General features: G+C 42.1%; 1 protein-coding gene across 1 annotated transcript in view; it reads right to left on the bottom strand.

Moving 5' to 3' along the window:
- The window catches only part of GRM7 (glutamate metabotropic receptor 7), a 1001339-nt gene that overhangs the window by 416122 nt on the left and 563358 nt on the right, over nucleotides 1–21859 (bottom strand). Inside the window, exons 9-11 of the mRNA XM_027769777.1 lie at nucleotides 20576–20627; nucleotides 12950–13040; nucleotides 7558–7662 (exon numbers count right to left, since the gene is read on the bottom strand). Of these exons, the coding sequence (XP_027625578.1) occupies nucleotides 7558–7662; nucleotides 12950–13040; nucleotides 20576–20627 (248 nt within the window). The remainder of the gene's footprint in view (nucleotides 1–7557; nucleotides 7663–12949; nucleotides 13041–20575; nucleotides 20628–21859) is intronic.

Raw genomic sequence — 21859 nt, 5'->3', positions numbered from 1 at the left:
AAAAGAAGTCAACTAAAGGTTCTACATAGTTTGGGACTACACTTGGTAGTATGACCTACATGTTCTAAATATTAGTGAGTTCAAGACTAACCTTTTCTAAGTCATTTTAGAAAGCAATAAAGTGCAAAGTTCCATTGTAAAAAAGCACCAGAAAGGATCAAGTAAAACCTTAAATGATACAAAACAATGTTGCTCTCCGGTTTTGTGACTGGGTACTTATACAAGTTCTAGTGATAGCTAGACAGGGGGCTGAACAAGGCCTGTGTTCTGAACCATGTAAGCGAAAGTCAAGAAATTATGCCCTGGGAAACTGCAAGATGATTCAAACAGTGACACAAGAGATGACACAGGAATGAGGCTTAAAGATGCTTAGGAAGGCCAGCAGGTGGTGTAGTGGTTACTGCACTAGACTCCCCACAAGGTCAACTGCAGTTCGAGTCCCATCCTTGATGACTTGAAAAACTCACGCCAGGTGTGTGTGCATGCGTGCTCAAGACCCTGAGAGGATAATGAAGGAGAAGGACCTGTGCCATGGCAATCCCCCTGGTGGTGGTGGGGGGGTGATTTTTCATTTTCTCTCTCCAGGGAACACATGTACCATAAGGCAAAAATCTCCCTTAGGGGAAAAAACAAAAAGCTTACCAAACATTTGAACATAACAACATCATAAGAAGAACTTTAATCTAACACATCAATCCTAAAATATATTATATATATATAGAAAACATAGCTGACAGTTTATAAATAGATATTTGATCTGTACCCTTGAGAGTTACAAATATGATTGACCAAACATAAAACTATCTGAATCTCATTACATGCAAATTAGGTGACTGCTTTAAAATGGGGCGTAACCAATACACCAGGCCCTGTGATTACTTGGTCAGGTCCTGCACTTCCCACTGCTCCTGAAGGACTGGGCTGACTGATCAAACTGCACCAGAGTCAGACACACAGGGATGCTGCGTTCCATCTACTTTGACTCCGTGAGTGAAAATAAATTCCCTTCCTGTCCGTAGATCCATCTGGAAGTTGAGCACCACTCAAGAGCAGTGCGGAAAGCATGTGGAGAAGACACATTCCGAATTAGAAATGTTCACACTGTGCTTGAGGGACAGCCAGCCGTTCTGTCCCGAGGTCTGCACGACAGGCCTGTCAGCTGAGCTGCTTTCTGCGAACAGAAAATAAGCTGACATGTTACAGCAACCTGGAACTCAAAGTTTGCCATGGCCAGTCTCTTAATAAATAGAGAAAGAAATGTATGTCAAGTTGTAACCAAGTAAAATGACGAAGAACATCGAACCACAATGAGGAGGAAAAGGAATGAAAATGTACGAGGTGAGAACTAAGCTGACAGAGCACAGAAACAGGCTGGAAGAGCCTGTCAGGCTGCATCTTAAAGACCTCACAAAAATCAAGGGTGGAAGACAGTTGCTTAAACACACAAGGCTCATCAGTGTATTATTGAGAGGAATTCTCCAAGGATCACATCTCATACCCCCTTACCGTGAGGCACGGCCATTTAGGCAGGCCTCATCAGCAAAATTAAGATGCAAGTGATGTGCTTCTCCTCCAGAATAATCCTTTTTAAAAGCACATGTATCAGGGCCAGCAGATGGCATAGAGGTTATGTCACTGGACCACCACACGGTTGACAGTGCTTCAAGTCCTGTACCCAGTGCCCGGAAAATCACATCAAGTGTATGTGCCCAAGACCCTGGGAGGAGAATGGAGGAGAAGGGATTGTAGCGTGACCATCCCCTCTAGGGGGTGATTTCTCACTTTCTCCCTGTCTGTCTGTCTGTCTGTCTCTCTCTCTCCAGTAAGTGCACAACTCCTAAGGCAAAGATCTCTTAAAGAGAAAAAAGAGAGAAAACATATGTACCTTGTCCACATCCTCTTTGAATTTCCATAGGCCAGATATACATGATCATTAGGCCATAAGGTAGTGATTCATAAATCTTGCTGCACATGAGAATCACTTGGAGGGTTTGTGCAAACACACTGCTAGGCCCTATCACCACAGTTCCTTTATTTAAAAATTTTTGTAATTTTTTAAAAAGATTTTTGCCATAGGGCACATACATTCACCTGGACAAAGACAAAGTGAGAAATCACTCCTGGGAGAATAGCCATACCACAATCCCTTCTCTGGGGATTTTGGACATGCATGCACATGTGCCTGGCGTGTTTTATAAGCTGCCAGGTCTGGGACTAGAACCATGCAGTCAGCCATCTGGGATTGAGTACCTTAATCACCGTGCCACCTGCTGGCCCTCACTGTAGTTTCTGATTCAGTCTATGATGCAAATAATGTCCATCTCTAGTAAGTCCACAGGTGCTGCTGATGTCACTGAACTGAGGATGACTCTTTAAAACAATGGAGGAGCCTTCTGATCAGAAGAGTCTGTGTGGACAAATGCCACCTGCTAATTGTGGCCATATACTTCTGTTATACTTGTAACTTTCTACATTTGGGAGTCTATTTACCAGAGAAGGCAATATTACACTAGCAAATACAGAGACGAAATGAATAGCGAATACTCTGGGATGGTATGAGCATTTAACTAGGATCCAAGGGAAATATAGAAGGGATGTTCCTGATGATGTAGATGAGCAAAGGCAAGAAAAGGGGTGGGGGTGGGGGGAGAATTAGAGATGAGAGCAAAAATGAGGGTCCTAGTGCAGCTGGCACAGGCCAGTGAGGAGACACTAAGCTGGAGAAAGGATCTGTGTTTGCCAACAATGGGGAACTGAGTCCCAGATATAAAATGGGGTCCATGGAAATATGACCAAGAATGGCAAATTAAGTTGTAAATGTAACTCAAAAAAAAAATAATAATTCAAAGGAAGAGCTGAACCAGGCTGATAGAAGCCACCGCTTGGAAGAATGATTGCCTGCATTTTATGCTAGAGGGCTGAAGACAAGAAGCCCAAGAGGCTACTTAGATTATTGTCATCACTCAGCGTCAAACAAACTTTACCACCAGGGTGACCTTGGGACAAGTTACTTGATCAATCACTTTCTCAGTTCTCTCTTCAGTAAAGTAAGAGTAATGGCCTTCCAAGGCTATTTTAAGAATTACATGGAAGTTTGTATGGGAAGCACTTAGCACAAGGCTTGGCTGCAGTAACTATTAGCTCAAAGCTCAGAACTGAAGAGGAGGGAATGGAGAAGACCAAGTCCAGGGGACAATGTCAAGGATGTACCCTGAGGATTTTATAACCAATTACGAGTGCAGAGAAGAGATGTACAGAACTCAAATGAATATTCCTCATGGAGGATGTCTGAAAAGAGTGGGAAGGAGACAGAAATGGTGCAAATGGGGAAAACAGTAAAAGACAATGGATTTCTAGAAAACATCCTCCTCTATGTTTGGTTAACATGTTGCCAAAGATAGACTTGAGGAAGCCTTATAATGAAATGATTGATTGTTATAGTAGGGTACTGTAGGTCTTCAAGGAAGGATGGCAAAATTATTCCATGGCTGTCATATTTACTTAAAAACTCATGGCCTGACAATCCAAATGAGCACTAGGATAGGAAAATTTACTTTAAATCCAGTGTTTCTGAAATCTATTTATTTATTTCTCTCATGAGAGAGAAAAAATCTATGTTCTACCCCTGATCCAGGCAGTCAGGAGCACAGGCAGGTGCACAGACCCAGCGCACACAGAGAGACCTTGAGATGTGAACACAGGACCTTCCAACATGGCTCCACCATTGAGGAGCACTACGTTACTGCTGCCCCACTACCACTGGCCAATTTACCCCAAATTAAATTTGCAGCACTGAAAAAAAAAATATCCTAGTTAAAATGGCTCACACCACAGCAAATCTTATTGGCATTATCTGCAAATGTTATAGGTGATCCAAGAATTCAGAAAGTAGATTCCATGGGACCGATCACATCTTTACAGAATACTCAAAGTCTCTATTTACACAAGAAGTGGGAGGTGTAACAGAGGTCTAGAAACTTCATCTTAAACTCTAAGGCATTGTAAAGAGCAACCTCAAAATATCCTTAGACGAGTTATGATAGCACTGTAGCAACAACACTCCATTTCAATTTCAAAGTCATCCTTCTAAATGTACTTGAAGGCCTCTTTGGAATGGTGATGACATGCAATTGATTTTGCTAAGTGACCTGGATTGATTGAGAACTTGGGGAAGCTTCACTCACTAAAAGTTCCATAAGGGCATTTTTTTCCCTAGTGGATGTTCCGTTTGTTTTAACTACAGTGTTTTTCAGCCATAACCCATTTGTGTTACCATTTTATTCATCTGATTTCTTTTCCATAAGATTTCACTTGGTGCTCAACTCAAGTAAAAAGTCCCAACTCAGCGGTGAGCAGCTGCCATGCAGGTTACATACTTGTGTTTTAGCCGCAAGGTCTTTCAGATGCCAGGCCTCTTCCAGAACTCTCTTCTTACTAGACAGCATCAGAGCCAATATTACGGGCACAATCTAAGTGGTGAAATCATGAAGGGTTGGGAAAGATTTTTTTTTTCTTTTTAAAGAAAATATATTCTGTGCTCTGAACTGATATTCACTAGGGGGACTCTTATTTTTCATTTAGTAATAGTGTAAGAGAGGTCAGCACGTGGTGTAATAATTAAGGCATTGCACTCCCACATGGTTGGCCATGGGTCAAGTCCTGGGTCCAGTGGTTGGAAAGTGACATTGGCATGAAGTCACCCCTCAGGAGGGCTTTCTCTCTCACTGTCTCTCTCTCTCCAGTGAGTGCACACACCCTGTGGCAAAAACTTGTAAAAAAAATAATAATAGTGCAAGATTAGGGAAATCAAAGAAACTATGAATTTGTTTATTTTGTCTTGCTATAGGGCACATGAGGTCGCTGGAGAGAGACAGAGAGAGAGAAGGGGAAAAGTGAGAATCCGCCCTCCCACACACTCCAGGGAAGAATTATGCTACAATCCCTTCTCCTCTCAGAATTTTTGGGTATGCACACACAAGTGCCCAAGTTTTTTAAATGCCTGTTCTAGGACTTGAACTATATAGTCAGCCATGTAAGGTGCAACTGCCTTTACTACTATGCCACCTAGTTAGTCTAGAAACTATGAATCTTATAATTCCTCATTTCCAGAGTGAACTAAACAAAAATATGGTTCTCTCTCTTCTTTCACACCACTGGAGTTATATCCATCAATTCCTGGGAGTAACTGTTGTCTTAGAACTATCCCCACCAGAAATGTCTCTCTTCACAAGGAGATGGATGATTCACTGCAGAAATTAAACTAGAAGTCTCAATTAAATTCACAAATTTCCTCAGAATTTCAGGAAGTTTCTACTGTTGTTTAGATCTAAAGAAGTTATGCTATGTACTTCTACACAGACTAAAAACATGGAGGCCTTCTGATAATTCTTGAAATTCACAAAACCCAATATTCAGAAAACAGAGGTGGGCTATCACAATTACTCCAGGTCTGGCTCCAACATAATAGAGTAATGATGCAGACCACATTCAACACACTGTTAAAATCTGAGGTCAGGGGGCCAGCAGGTGGCATGGTGGTCAAGGTACTAAATGAAGAACCGTGGTTTGAGTCCTCAACCTGGTGACTTGAAAATCATGCCACATGGATGTGCATGTGTGTTCATAATCCCAGGAGGAGAATAGGGGAGAGAAAGATTAAACCTAAGATCAATTCTTACAGTACTGAAATTACTTAGGCACACAGAGCATGGATAATGAAACCTTATTATACACGTTTTCATTCTTGATTATAGTCATCACCTAGTTCAAACAAAACACAATAGGACTCCGTCACATGTCTCTAGGTAGATACATAAATAGCTAGTGACTGACTAGTAATTTGTAGTTTCAGCAATTTGTGATCAATGTAATTGAGGAAGAGGAAGATAGTTTGAGTCACAGTTTGTAATTATGCCCCTCTACCGATGTTGTCCATCACAATGTCTCTACACTTGGCTTGAAAGCTTCATCCATATCTTATGTTACCTTGAGGGATCATCAAAAAGTTCATGGAAAATGCATGTTATGAAGAAAACTTAATTGGTTTGGATTTTGAGCATGCATGCACATGGGTCCAACTTGAGTCTGAAGCTGCCAGGTCTGGGACTCAAACTGTGGTCCACCAGGTGGGAGTTCAGTGCCTGAACTGCTATACTACCTATTGGCCCCTACATTGACATTTTTAAGGCTTAAAAACATCTCTTGGAAATTTAATATGGTAATTTACTTTTTGAGATTCTCTGCATGAGCACATCACATCTCAGCTCCCTGCAGGTCTCAACCTCATGCAAGAGCTACAGAAATGAAAAATGGGGGCCATCCGAAAGCAGAGTTGATCTTCATCCATTAAAGTGACAAGCCATATTCTCTAATCATATAACTGACATTTATTCAGGCACTTACTATGTTACACACTATACCTAAAAGAGACTGCGGAAACGTTCTGCCAGTCATCGGAAAGTCAAAGTAATTATTAATACCTTAGACAGAGACTATGATTTACAAATAGAAATCATTACTATTACTTTGTAGATAATCCTACCTAATATGAGTTCAGGTTAAATTTCAGGCCTGGATATATATATTATTTTTTAAAGCTTTCTTTCTTTCTGTCTGTCTGTCTGTCTTCCTTTCTTTCTTTCCTATTCATTTATTTATTTATTTTAATTTGTCTAGTGCGGGACAGAGTCAGAGAAAGAGAGAGAAGAGAAGGAAAGCAAAAAAGCCAGCCACCAGGTCTGGGACTTGAACCATGGTCTGCCATGTGGGAGTCTAGCACCCCTAACCACCACACCATTTGCTGGCCCTCAGGTCTGGATATTTACAGTAAAAAAATCTCAATGGGACCAGCAGATGGAGTAATAGTTACATTGCTGGACTCCCACATGGCCGACTGTGGTTCAATTCCCAGACCCGGCAGCTTGAAACGCATGCCAGGTACATATGCATGTGCGTCCAAAATCTCAAGAGGAGACTGGAGGAGAAGGGATCATGGTTTGGCTATCCCCTAGGGTGTGATTTCTCACTTTCTGTTTCTCTGTCTCTCTCTCTCTCTGCCTCTCTGAGCACATGTGACTTATAGCAAAAATCTCTCTTAAAAAAATTTGAATGCCATTTCTTTTACTTTTAAGCTTAATTCCTTCTTCCATGAGGAAGAAACAGAGACATGAGGAATGGAGACAGAGATAGCACCCTGAACAGGGTCCCATACTGCAGCCCACGCCCAGCTCCAGCCAGCTCCAGATCATACTCAGGGAGGTCTCGGGATGTGTGCCCTGGACGTTTCCCTGTAGGTCAGCCTCCCATGGCACCATGCTTTACTGCTGCACCACCATCCAGGTCCCAGCAGACACCATGCCTATAGTAGGCTGGTTCTCTCCACGCCAATCCCACATTCTGGCTTTTCATCACTCCCTTTCTTATGCATTTCTCTTCTTTTTGATAAATATGGTTTGGTAAGTAGGTAACTGTGTATCTTTTATACGAATAGCTTTTTAAGTCAGAGGAAATACATCTACTGGTCTGAGTTCTGATTTTAGGTTCAGATAAATAGCCAACCCTTTAGCTGGAGCCTCTGCATACGGGCACCAATCTCCTGGGTCTATCATTTTTACCTCCTGCGTGCAACTGCTCACGAGGGCCTCAGAAGGAATGTCACGACAACTGCATGACAGAACACAAGAAGAAATGATGAAAAGCGCAAAGGAACCCAAATGACAGTTTTCGATCACCATCGGGAGAAATGTCAGTCATAAAACAAGGCAGTCAGGTAGATGGCTATTTCAAAGCATTCTCAGTATTTCTGAAGAGCGTTTTGTTCTACCTTTAAGAACCAATGCTGAAATTATTCAGAAGCTTAGTCTTTTTCCTATGATGAGTGTTGACTCTTTCTCTGAGCTTAAATAACTTGAATAGTTTGTCTCTGTGCATCAATTTGATAATTGACAACCTGAAACAATTGGTACCATACTCTGTGAATACATATGTCAACTGCAAAAGACCTCCTCAAACAGCTGTGAACAGCTATAACCTTGTACATCTCTTATTTTTAAATTGCAGAAACGAAAGCTGGGGGTCATCTGAAAGCAGAGCTGATCTTAGTTCATCATCATGATAGCACATGCCCTTGCCAGAGAGACAGACACACACAAACAGAGAGAAGAGAGGAAGCACCCCAGCTGGGATGAGGTTGTGCTTCAATTACTTCAGCACCTTTTATCCATCCTGTTGGGATTTGGGGCACATATACACATGTACTTGGCCTGTTTTCAAGCCAGAGAGCTGGGATTCGAACTGTGTTCAGCCATGCGGGATCAGGCGCCCTTAACCACGAGGCCAGGGGGCCAGTTCTAAACTTGTACATCTTCATGTGTGCTGCTGCTCAATGAGGCCACACATCAGACATGTTATTGTAGGTCTGGGTGGTAAATTCCAATTCACTAAGCCTCTGGGTGCCATCCATGCGCAAAGTTCTGAATTGAGTCAATAACCACAATGAATAAGTAATACTGGATAACATTTTTGGGAGACCCTATTAATTTCCATGTCTTTTTTTTTTAAGAGAGATTTTTGTTATAGGGAGTGTGTGCTCACCAGAAAGACAGAGAAAGATAGAAAGTGAGAAATCACTCCCATAGGGGATGGCCACACCACAGTCCCTTCTCCATTCTCCTCTCAAGATTTTGGGCATGCACACACACATGTGCCTGTCATGAATTTTAAGCCACCAAGTCTGGGACTTGAACCACAGTCAACTACTTGGAAGTCCAGGGACATAACCATTACAACACCTCCTAGTCCCAGCTGCCTTGTCTTCTTTTAAGCACTTAATATAGATGGATTCAATCGATCATTATAAGTACCTCAAGAAAGAAGTTTTCTTTCTTTTCTTTCCTTCTTTTTTTTTTTTTTTTGAGAGGTTTTTGCTATAGGGCGCATGTGCTCGCCAGAAAAGCAGAGAGAGACAGAGAGAAAGAGAGAAATCCTCCCCAGGAGGGATAGCCATGCCACAATCCTGTCTCTTCCACCCTCCTCTCGAGATCTTGGGCATGCATGTACACACACTTGGCTTGAGTTTAAGCCACTAAATCACCAGGTCTGAGACTCGAACCGCGGTTGACTACATAGAAGTCCAGCAACAGTGCCATTATGCCATCTGCTGGTCCCAGGAGAAAGATTTTTGTACACCACATCTAAAAGATGAGGAACTGAAAACACCCAGACAGTCATTAACTTGTTCAAAGGCACAGCCCTCCTAGGTGGTCAGCTGCCATGAAAGCAGCCACAGGCCCTTAATTCCAACTAAAACACAAGGAATTTAACATCGGTGGTTCTCAGAGAGGCATAGCCAACCCAACAGTATCAGCATCACATGGGACTTATTACGAACAGGAACTCCTTTGCCCCAGTCCAAATTCAGAATCAGATCCTCTGAGGGGAAGATTAGGAGTCTATTTGAACTTAATATTATGCAGATAATTTCAGGGTGGAATAGAACTTGATGATATACACAGAGAAGATAGACTTGAGGAGGAGAGATTCTGCCTTCAGCAAGTCCATGAGACTGAATGTATTATTTCTCATGCTGAGGGTCAAAACTGTTGAGGGGAACTCCAAAGCCAGATCCTGCAGGAAACAGTCCTGTGATGGATTGGTGATGTCTAGCACGGACTCGGGAAGACGGATGAGCAGAAGGCAGACAGCATGATTTTCACCCATTAGAGGGTCTAGGACCTAAACACTTTTGATGTTTGTTGCAAGTTTTGAGGGCTGACCAGGGTGGGGGACCACTTAAGAAAGGTAATTTAAGTCAGACTGGATAAAATATATAGTTTGTATTAAAAATCACCATGCAAGGGAGTGGGAGGAAACAGCTCTGAGTCTTTGAGTTGCTGGAATGTCAGCTATAGAAAACAATGGATTCCAGGGGCCAGCAAGTAGCATGGTGGATAAGGGCATTGGATTCCCACGTTGCTGAATGCACGTTGAGTCCCAGATTTGGCGGCTTGCTTTCTCACTTTCTTTCTCTTTCTCTCTCTCTCTGTCCCTCTTTGCTGAGATTTAAATAAATAAATAAAAATAAAAGAATTCTTTTTTTGGAGAGGTTTTTTGCTATAGGGCATGTGCGCTCGCCAGAAAGAAAGGGAAAGAAAGAGAGAAAGCGAGAAAGCCCCCCCCCAAGGGGACGGCCATGCCACAATCCCTTCTCCTCCATTCTCCTCTCGGGATCCTGGGCATGCATACACACACGCTCGGCCTGAGTTTAAGCTGCCGGGCCCAGGACTCGAACCATGGTTGACTACATGGGAATCCAGTGACATAGCCGTTACGCTAACTGCTGGTCCCAAAATAAAAGAATTCTTTAAAAAAAGAAAACAATGGATTCCAGGGCCTCCTGAGAGAGTAGGACACAGACTCAGGGGGGACTTGATTTGGGGACTATGTAAGTGAAAAGGTACAATAAAGGACTGCTGTGTGTATTGCATTCAATTGTCATGAATATTTGTGTGTTTACCTTCTTCCTTTCTTTGTGAGAGTGAGGGGTTGAGAGAGAAAGAAAAACAGGTATTTTTGACAAGATTTCAATACATCACAGTGCTCCTACTCCAACTTTACAATTGGCTCAAATTGCAAGCACACGCAATCAATCCAGGCATATGCGTGTGGGCCTAGGGACTAAATCCAGGTCTCCCTTATGGCTTCCAGCCTCCCAGTAAGTGATACCATCTGTACCACAGGCTAGGCTATCATAAATATTTTTAGGAAAACGTGGTACCAGGTATGATCTACTTTTCTTAAATGAACTGCCTGTGCAATTGATCAAACTTTAACTTTGTATTCTGTGGTTTATACCCTTTAATTTTTCTTTCTTTTTTATTTATTTATGTACTTATTTATTTATATAGGGCACATGTACTCACTGTAGAGAGACAGAAAGAGAGGGAAAGTGAGAAGGCATCTCCCAGGAGGGATGGCCAGATCATAACCCCAACTCCTCCATTCTCTTCTTGAGATTTTGGGCACCTACAGATCTGTGCCCAACATGTATATTCAAGCCTCCAGGTTCAGGATTCCAACCACCTAGTCTACCACGTGAGAGCCAGCCACCTCAACCACCATGCCACTGGCATGCCCAAAAGCCTTCTCTTAATAAGGCAATATATTGTGGTTCAGAGTACTGATTCTGGATTCAGACAGAGTTCGAATCCTGGCACTTCTTTGAAAGTGTTATAAAAATTTAATGAAGTTATTCATTTTCTGGCTGGCCCCATAGTATAATGAATAAGTACAATTCACTGGGAACTAGATCTCATACAGCTCACTGCAGTTCAAATCCTGGCCCTGGGTGTTTGAAAAACATGCCAGGTTTTTAAATCCTGTGCATGTATACCTAACATCCTGATGGGATGGAGAAATGAAGGAAAAAGGATTGTGGTGTGATCATGCACCAGTAGTAGGTGTCACTCTCTCTCTCTCTGTCAAGTGCACATACCCTGTGGTAAAAATACATTATTTACCTCAATTTTATTTTTCTTCATATGAGATCCTATCTAAAAGGTTTGGGCAAGAATTAAACAAATGTAAAATAATAGCAAAACTTGGGGCTGCCAGGTGGCGTGGTGGTTAGAGGCGCTGGATTCCTACATGACCAACCATGGTTCAAGTCTCAGACCTGGTGGCTTGCTTTCTCACTTTCCTCTCTCTCTCCTCCTCTCACTCTGTCTCCTCTCTGATCAAATTAAATAAATAATAAATCAAGATAAATCATTTTTTTAAATGGCAAAACTCAGTAAGTATTAACTTTCTAAATCACATGAGCTTATTTGAAATGAAAAATCAAATATATTTTTTGTACCTTGCAAGTGTTCTTTGAATGGTATGGTTTAAAAAAGACAAAAAAAATTGTGGTTAAGGTAGTTTTTGCTGATCTAAGCAATCAGGGGCATCCACTGCTTACAAAAGTTTCTCTGCCCCTACTAGTTTGTAAGCTCTTGTAAGAGACACAATATTTTACAGGCCTTTGTAATTCTAGCACACAGTCCGACTCACAGTAAGTGCTAACAAATGTTTGTTATACAAAGAAAATACAATCTTAATTTTAGTGTTATTTGTAATATTATTTCCACAAAGTGTGTACATGCACATAATCATCTTTAAGTGCTATTTTGTTTTTGTTATTTAAGATTGTCTCTGTGGAATTTTCACTCAATGTAATCTCTAAAGATGTTCCTAAATCTGAGGAGATGGTCTCAGCCATGACATCAGCTGACTCTGGACTTGGGTTTTCATTCAGAAATATTTTATATCTTGGGAACAGCAGTTAACATAATGGCTATATCACTGGACTCCCATGTATTCGACCACAGTTCAAGTCCCAGATCCGGCAGCTTAAACTCACACCAGGCATGTGTGCATGCGTGCCCAAGATCCCAAGAGGAGAATGAATTATGGTGTGGCTATCCCCCCTGGGGGATGATTTCTCAGTTTCTGTCTCTCTCTGTCTCTCTCTGTCTTTCTGTCGAGCATATGCACCCTATAGCAAAAAAAAAAAAAAAAAAAAAAAAAAATTTATATCCTTTTAGAGATTCTTCTCTAAAGCTCTCTTCCGCAAAGCCACAAGTTGTGCCCAAATTAACAACGTGGAAGAACAAAGAGAAGCATCTGTCTGTGTGATCTTTCTTTATTTCCAGCCTTCAGTAGTGTTTGATTGCATTTACTCTTCGCTACAGAAAGCTGTGGGAGGTACAGTCTGCTCTCTGCTGGCGCCAGGTACAGGCAGGGGAAGCAATAAATACTGGCCTCCGCTCACTGGAGGCTTGATGAAAACACACGGTTCCATCCTTAAGCCATCTGAGCACAGGGCAAACACAAACGAAGCCGGCTTTTGCGACAGAACTCTGATTTCATTTAATGTTCTTGGTCAGGGGATGACAGCTGCTAATTCTCTTACCCATCACAGATTTTATTTTTGCCTTCTGCAGAATACAATGGTGTAGGTGACTGATCCAAAGCTGAGATTGTCACTTCTAAAGGATGTCCTCCTTCAAACCAGGAGTAGAGATGATGGAAGCACAATTAGCAGATGTGTATGGAAAGTGCTATTGATATATTTATGGATGGGCTCACCCCTAAGACATTTTTTAAGATGAATATGGGAACCAGCAGATGGTGTAATGGTTACATGACTGGACCCCACACAGTTGACTGCAGTTTGAGTCCCAGATCCAGTGAAACTGAAACTCATGCCTGGTGTGTATGCCCAAAATCCCAAGAGAATGGTGGAAAAGGAACTGTGGCATGGGGAGTGATTTCTTGCTTTCTGTCTCTCCCTCTCAGATGGGCACATGCACACTAAAGCAAAAATTTCAACAACAACAGAAAGAACAAGAAAAAGAAGATGAATATAATGCCATTCTGGGTTCTTGCTATCTCACTCCCCACCCACCCCACCCCCGCCTTTCACTCTCTGGTCAAATTAAAATAAATATATAAAATAAATAAAGTTCAATAAAACTGAATTCACTCCTCGCCCCTCCCACAGAGATATGGCTGCCTGCCATGAAGAATCATGTTTGATCTTGGGCTATTCCTTTCTTTTTTTTCCCCTATAAGGCACATGCATTCATGATGGAGAGAGATAATGAGAAGTCACCCCCAAGGGGGACAGCCATGCCATGATCCCTTTCCTTTGGTCACGTCTCAGGATTTTGGGCATGCACACATTCACCCACCAGGAGTTTCAAGCTGCCAGGTCCAGGACTAGAACTGGAATTGATTGACCATGTGGGAGTCCAGTGCCTTAACCACTATGTCACCTGCTGGCCCTGAGCCAATTTCTTTAAAATGCCAAGTCTCCACACCTGGCACAATGATCTTCCTGGCAGTTTTGCTCAACTGTTTTTCCAAGAGGACTCTAAAAGTCCGAGGGAGGTAGGGCTCAGAAGCCCCAGAACACTACCATGAAATTGTGACAGTGCCTTGTGAAAATGAGCATTCTCAATAGGACCGCGATAGTTTCTATCAGAGACCAGTAACATGATATAAGATAGTACATTTACATGCAATGCTCCTTTGCGATCAAAGTTGAAACCCTGTAGCCAATTACTGTATGTACCATAGAGCTCTATTTCCCACAGGACTCAGACCTGCTAAAGAGAAAGGGTGGCAAGCTCATTATGGGAGCAAAAGAGCTGGTACCTGCTAGCTCAATATGTGACTTTTGTCTTTTGGATCCTTTTCCCATCTCTTATGGGTCTATACACCGTCCAAGCAGACTTCAAACTCCCACTGTTGCTTTGGTAATTCATAAAGAGTAACGTAGATTTCCCCCGAGTTTTTCTTCAAAGAGAGTCTCTTTGAAGAGACTGCATCTCTGCCTAGCAGGCATTGGAGATAGGATTCTTTTCATCCAATTTTTACTTTCTTTTTTTTTAAAAGAATTATTCAATTTTATTTACTACTAGTATTTTAAATTTGCTATAGGGCATGTACACTTATGAGAGAGAGAGAGAGAGAGAAAGAGAGAAAGCGAGCCACCTGGTCTGAGACTCAACTGGGGTAGGCCACATGAAAGTCTTAGTGCCTTAACCACCACACCACCTGCTGGCCCCATGCACTTTCAAATTATTGTATAATGTAACTCTGTAAGGTTTGAAGATTTCTGGATTTTAACATTATTTTCTAAATGCCCGTGTTTTTTATGAAAGAGATATACATGAAAAGATGATATGGCAGAGTGGGGATGCCAGGCGGAATTTGTCTAGCTTGGAGGAGTCTCGCTACAATGTTATTACAAATGCAATGTTTAATTGGTGCAAGGCCAAGCTTACAGGCCAAACTTATTTCTACTATCATGAAATCAAAAGGAGAAAATTTATTGGTTTCAAAACCAGTCAACCCTAATGGAATAGGCTCGTTCAGAAGACAATGACTTCCCTTTATTTTTACAATCTTAGTATCAAATAGAGAAAAAAAAATTGTATTTTCAATAGCAGTGGGCCAATGATCCTGAGTGATGTAGACATTTTTTTCAAAGCATCGATGAGACTAAAATTCACAAGGCAAATGTTCCCCATGGGGTCACAAAATGCTGTTTGGACTCCCTGAGTACCAGCTCTAGCAGCTTACGGCACGCACAAGATACATATGGGGAAAGTGTGTCTTTAACTGAAGGAAAAAAATATCTGCTCAAACTTGGTTGTTGTTGATTCTGCTGTATATTAATATATGACCCACAGGGGAATTACGCACAGACATAATTCCATGATTTCAAAGCCTTATGTCACTTAGAAAGACTACTTGGCACAGTGAGGATAATATATTTCCTGTTTCAAGATGGATTATCTTTGACCATAAGTTAGCACCTCTTTCCCAGGAGATTCTGTGGAACAGACGACTGCAGTCTAAGTCCAACCCTGCCTGTTAACCAGGTACGTAACCCCAGCTCTATTTTCTTTCTCTACGAACTAGGTAAACTGTGTTTTCCTCCCATCTTCTCTTCCCACACTGAGTTGTTGGGAGTACCCTTTTAGATACTGAGTGGGCAGGAGTTATGTAAGCTCCAAACATTCAACAAATTCAGGAACAGTAACTCCTGGGACACTGGGTTAACTTTCCTTTTCATCATATAACACCCTGCTGAGATGTGGTTGCATTCTTAGTTTACTTTAGTGCCACAGAGATGTGAAAGCTACTCCAGGACCAAGAAAAATAACTGTTGGACATACCTTCAAAAATAGATCTACAGACTATCCACTTCGTATCATTACCTTTGCTTTCACCCAAGCCTGGGTCACTAGTAAAGGCTTTTGCCTTAGGGTGCTGTGCTTGCTGGGGGAGAGAGAGAGACAGAGACAGTGAGAGAGAACATGAGAAATCACCCTTCAGGGGAGATGGCCATGCCATAATCCTGTCTCCTCATGTGTTGGGCGTGGGCTTGAGTTTCAAGCCAACAGGTCCAGGACTCGAACCACAGTCAATCAGTCCAATGATGTAATCACTACATCAACAGTTGGTCACCCCTCCTCCTTTAAGTTTTAGCAGCCTGTTCCAGACACTTCAATGGGATGACTTCAGGTTGGGTATACTAATCAGTGGGAACTTTTTTCATAGGCCAGCAGGTGGCGGAGTAGTTAAGGCACTCCATCCCACATGGCCAACTGTATAATTGGAGTCCTAGACCCAGAGGCTTGTCAAACATACCTGAGTGGGGCCAACAAGTGGTGTAGTGGTTAAGCCACTGAAGTCTCACATGGCCGACCATGGTTCAAGTCATGCACTTGGAGGCTTGAAACTCACTGGGTGTATACATGCCCAAATCCTGACTAGAGAATCAAGGAAAAGGGATTGTGACATAGCCTTCCCCCTGGGAGAGTGATCTCTCACTTTCTCTGTCCCTGGCTCTCTGGTGAGTACATGAGCCCTACAGCAAAATTCTTTCTAAAGAACAAACAACATGGCAGGGCATGTGCATATGTGCCACAAATCCCAAGTGGAGAAAGGATTATGGCATGGCCATGCCCGTGGGGGCGATTTTTCATTTTCCCTCTCTTTTCTCTCTCTCTGGCCTGGGCATGTGCTTTGTATCAGAAAATTAAAAAAATAATAATAAAATAAAAAAAGATTTTTAACTCTTGATATTTTAATTTCTTGAATCTTCCTTAACTCCCAAATCCCATGGCTGGTGGAGTGTTTCGACAGCTACAGCTAAACTTTTTCCACAAGGAGAAAAAGGGAGACCCAAGACTCCTAGTTTGTACAATGGTGATGAAGCATGAGACAGGACTACAAGACAAGGGACCTCATTCTCTGACACAGTACATCCCAAAAGCACCTGCAAAGATGTGGAACACTGAGGCCAGTGTATGTACGATTCCCGCTGCAGGGTGTTTGTGTTCCTGATGACTCTATGCACTGTCTCATAGGCACTGCTCCGATAACTGCAGGATAGAAATGGATTATGCCTGTAGAGGGAGATATTTTATCTCTTAACACAATAACGGAACTGGTTTTTCCTCTTGGAGTTCCTGCTTTTGCTGCATTTTCAAATATTCCCTAATTTGTCTGATTCTTTCATCTGAGTTTTTGATCATTTCTTTCTCTTTAAGAAATTCCCTTTTCTCTCAACTTGGCCTGTCAAAATTCTGCTCAGTTTCTTCCCGTCATGAGGCTCTTCTGACCACCCCATCAGACATACTCACTCCACTCTATGAGGTAGTTACAGGTTGGCTCTGAATCATACCTGCTCTGTACTAATACACTCAAAAGTGCTTACTGAGTATCCAATATGCGCCAGGCCTTATTTTCAGAACTTGAGTACAGTAGGCAGCTTCTTGTGTTTTGTCTGTTTTTGTTTAAGAGAGATTTTCCTATAAGGTACGTGCTCTCACCAGAGAGAGACAGAAAGTGAGAAATCACCTCCCAGGGTGGATGGCCATACCACAATCCCTTCTCCTCCATTCTTGTCTTTGGGTCTTGGACACACAAAGACACACATCCAGCGTGAGTTTTAAGCTGCCAGGTCCAGGTCCTGGACTGCAGCTGACTACATGGGAGTCCAGCAACATAACCATTATGCCATCTGCTGGTCCCCAGTAGGCAGTTTTAATTAAAACAACTACAACAACACTTTGGTCCTGATCTCGTGCAGTTATGGCTGAGAGAGATGAGTAATAATCAAATGAAGATATAAGATGATTTTTCAGATATTGATAAGAGTTAAAAATATCAACAAAACAAGTTAGTAAAATTTTACAAGAGCGGAGAGTAGAAGGAGAATCTTCCTATGAGATGTTCAAGAGCAGCATCTCTGAGGAAGTGATCTTTAAGTAAGGTGGGAGATATCAGCTATCTGGAAACAAAGTTCCAAGTTGCAAGACCATCTTGACTTCAGGTTTCAAAGTGAGAACAAGCATGGAATTCCACAGGAAAAGTAAAAAAAGCCAGCATGCCTGGGGTACCCTGGCAGAGGGTTAGGAGTCAAGGGTGGAGAAAGCTCACAGTCTTCATAAACCAGCATAACCTGGGTGTTCTTTCAAGGGAGACAGGAAAGTTACTTCGGAAGTTCTCGTGAGACTCCTCCTTACACCATTATACAATCGCTGAAAACATCAAGTGTATCTTAGACATTTTTGTAGCTCTAACAGGATTAAGATGAAGCCTTACAGACGGTAGAAATTCACTATGTATTTGACAAGCTGACTGTGAAGTGTATTTTGACGAGACCTTTTGAGTTCATTTAGGAAAGATTCATTCTACCTGAAGTGGATACTCCATGTCTCAACCTCTGATTAGGTAAGATCACCATTATCTTCTGTGGGGTATAATCGTATTTCTTCATCCCAGGGGTGTTCTTTGAGTTTAGCAAATGGTACTATTGAGTGTTTCTCAGACACTAGGCATTTAGCTCCTTTAAAATTTGTGCTAAGCCAATATGCCATTTATATGAATGTCAATTAATGCATTTCTCTAAAAAAAAAAGCACTGTTTATTCAAATATATTTTAAAAGGAAATGTATATATGTGTGTGTATGTGTTGACACACACACATATACACATAATGTACTATACACACATATACACCCAATGCAATATGCACACATATACACACACTGCACTCTTATACATGTATACTCATAGATATACTGGACTTTTGGAAAAAATATGACACTTTTTTTGTATGTTTTTCTTTTTTAATAATTATTTAATTTTATTAATTTTACTTTTATTATTATTTTTAATGTGACTAGAGTGAGACAGGAAGAGAGAGAGAGAAAGGGGGAGTGGAGTGAGAAAGCAAGCTGCCAGGTCCAGGACTCAAACCGTGATCAGCCATGTGGGACTCTAGCACTGTAACCACCAAGCCACCTGCAAGCCCCAGTTTTCTTTTGGTATTTTTTTTTTATTTTTGGAGAGATTTTCACTGTAGGGCGCGTGCGCTCGCCAGACAGAGAGAGACATAGAGACAGAAAGCGAGAAATCACCCCCCAGGGGGATGGCCATGCCACAATCCCTTCTCCTCCATTCTCCTCTCAGGATCTTGGGCACGCACGCACACGCTCCCAGCGTGAGTTTTAAGCCACCGGGTCCGGGACACGAACTGCGGTCGACTACGTGGGAGTCCAGCGACATAGCCATTACACTAACTGATGGTTCCCTTCTATTGGTATTTTTTTAATGCAAAAATATGTCATGACTTTTCTGACAACCCAACATAAACATGTAAAAGGGAAACGAACACATACACATATATGTAAAATTCATAAATATCTATGGAATCATGAATGTGATTCATCAGATACACCAAAGTTATATTTATGTACACTTAAATCACCTCAGTGAGAGTGTACATATCATCCTTTCTATTCCATTCCCCTGGCTTCATTCTGGAAATTGTGAGTCCCAACCTCTCAGAGCAGGGCAAGCAGAGCAGCGAGTTGGTGGGTGGCTGCACACTCTGGTCAGAAAACAAATCAGGCTGCACCTTCTCAACGACTGGCACTGCAGCCTTGCTCATCATGGGTCAAGTGGCTTCAAGGGCTGGTGAGAGCGGATGGTGGGGTAAAGCAACTCACAGTGAGGCTCGGCTGGAGGGATCTGCTTGGTGAGTGATGGATGGAACAGTTTCCACTCTAGCTGTCCTACTTAGAATGGGCACCTTGGGAGCCTGCCTCTCTCCTGGTGCAAGTGGCAGCAAAGTAGCGAAGTTTAGGAAAGAATCTGTCATCCGAATGTTCCTCTAGTGGCTTCACGGCCTTGGCTCGAATGCTTTAATGATGCCATTTGTGGCAGAAAGTAGCTTATGATTAATACTAATGTCACCCAGCTAACATCCTTAACACAGGCCAGGTTATAAATATAAGAGGGGCCTGGGCTCTGCTTTTATTTTAGGTTCTTTATCAAAGCTCACTCTCAGAGAACTTTAATTTATGTTTGGAAAGAAGAACACCTGCAAAGAGACTAGCAGGCTTCATAAAGCACAGGGTAGATGTCCTGAAACATCACAACACACACCACATGGGCTCATCCTCACAAAGACCTACCAGTGTTTCTACCATCAGCAAAACTCAATTCTAGGCAAAGTAGTCATAAATAATAAACTTAACCCGTCAGAGGTTTACAGTGCAGCTTGCTCTATGTAGCAGAAGTCACATCAGAGAGGAATGCGTTTAAGTAATAGTAATAGATTTAACGACACACATAACCTTAAATAGCTACAGGTACATTTTTTCCCATTAAGTATTTATTTACTTTGACTTGTTAAGGGTAGGGACCCTGACCCGACAGAGAAGGAAAAGGATATAGCACCTTCTTACAATGGGGCATGGTTGTGCCACGATCTTTTCTCTTCCATTTCTCTTAGAATTTTGATCATGCAAGCACGTGTGATCGGCACATTTTCCAAGCCATGAGGGACAGGAAGGACAGTGGTTGACCCTAAGGGGTTCAGCTCCCTTAACCTGTAGCTACAGCTGGCCCCTAACAGCATTCAACATGAAACAAGTCTAAGGGTGGCACTGAGGCTCAACAATCATCAGAGACCCAGGTGCATTCTGAATTTCCACTCTGCTGTCTTTACCAGGTTGGCTTATTAACTCAAAGATGAAGGCATCTCCAGGCGTCACCTCTACCTGTAAGGCATGAATTTGGGTCAAGGTGCAAAAGCCCCCACTGTTGCTCTCATCTCGTGGACCAACACTCAGTCACCCAGATGCCACTAAGTTGCAGAAAAGCAAAAATACTATCTGGGAGACGATCCAGCCATGAGGGGTTGGAAATGGTTTGAGGACATCACAAATCAATATTTTCTGTTACATCAAACCTTTTTTCAAAGGCTTCTGAACTAGACCACATAATTGGGGTACACAGAATGTCAAACTTCTTTTAATCAAGTGGTATAGGACACAAAAGTCTCAACAGTGAATTAGAAAATGCCTTCTCGTCTGTTATTCTCAGGAAGTTAGCCATGCGTAATACATCCTTTCATGGGCTAATCTTGGTTCACTCTAGCGCTTAGATAAACCACAGTGGGGCATTCTGTAGTATGATAGAAAAAACAGGGGTTTCAGCATTAGAGAGACCTACATACAAGACTTGTCTTTGGAACTTGGTTGTTAGGAGCTCTGACTCAAATCACAACTTCCCAAAGTCTTGTTTTCCTCATCTACATAATGGAGTATATATCACTTCTATTTTCAAAGGTTTCTTTTAGGAGTTATACCACACCTATATATTGTTTAGAATAGTGTCTAACACAAAGTAGCTGTACAATAAATTACTGTTTTACAAATTTGGCCAGAGAGTGCATGTGCTGGCTGGAGACAGAGGAGAGAAGAGAGAGAAAGAGAAAGAAAGCACCCCACCCTCCATGCGGGATTGTCATGCCATGCCACGATCTCTTCTCTTTCATCTCTTTCTCCTTCCAAGATAAGTCCACATGCCCACATGTGCCTGGCATGTTTCTCAAGCTACTCAGTCCAGGAGTTGAACTGTGCAGTAGGACACATAGGATCCAGAGGCCTTAACAACTGTGCCACCAGCTGGCCAAGTAGTTGCTTTTGAAATGAGATGAGTACAATGTTGGTATTGGTTACAAGTCAGGGTCACCTGAGTGATTTGTTAAAAATACAAATACTAGGGGAACCAGCAGGTGGTGTGGTGATTAAGATACTGGACAATCCCATATGGCCAAGCACGGTTCAAGTCCTAGACCCAGTGGCTTGCTTTCTCACTCTCTCTCTCTCTTTCTATGTCTCTCTCTCTGACAAAAATTAAAATAAATAAATAAATAAAGTTAAATAAATAATCATTTAAAAAAAATACAAATGTTGGGTGGTGGTTAAGACACTGGACCCCTACATGG

Source organism: Tupaia chinensis, unplaced genomic scaffold (genome assembly GCF_000334495.1).
Source record: "Tupaia chinensis unplaced genomic scaffold, TupChi_1.0 Scaffold000089_1, whole genome shotgun sequence".
NCBI lineage: Eukaryota > Metazoa > Chordata > Mammalia > Scandentia > Tupaiidae > Tupaia > Tupaia belangeri.
The sequence above is the reverse complement of the archived record's forward strand: the minus strand, read 5'-3'. Positions and strand labels throughout refer to the sequence as shown.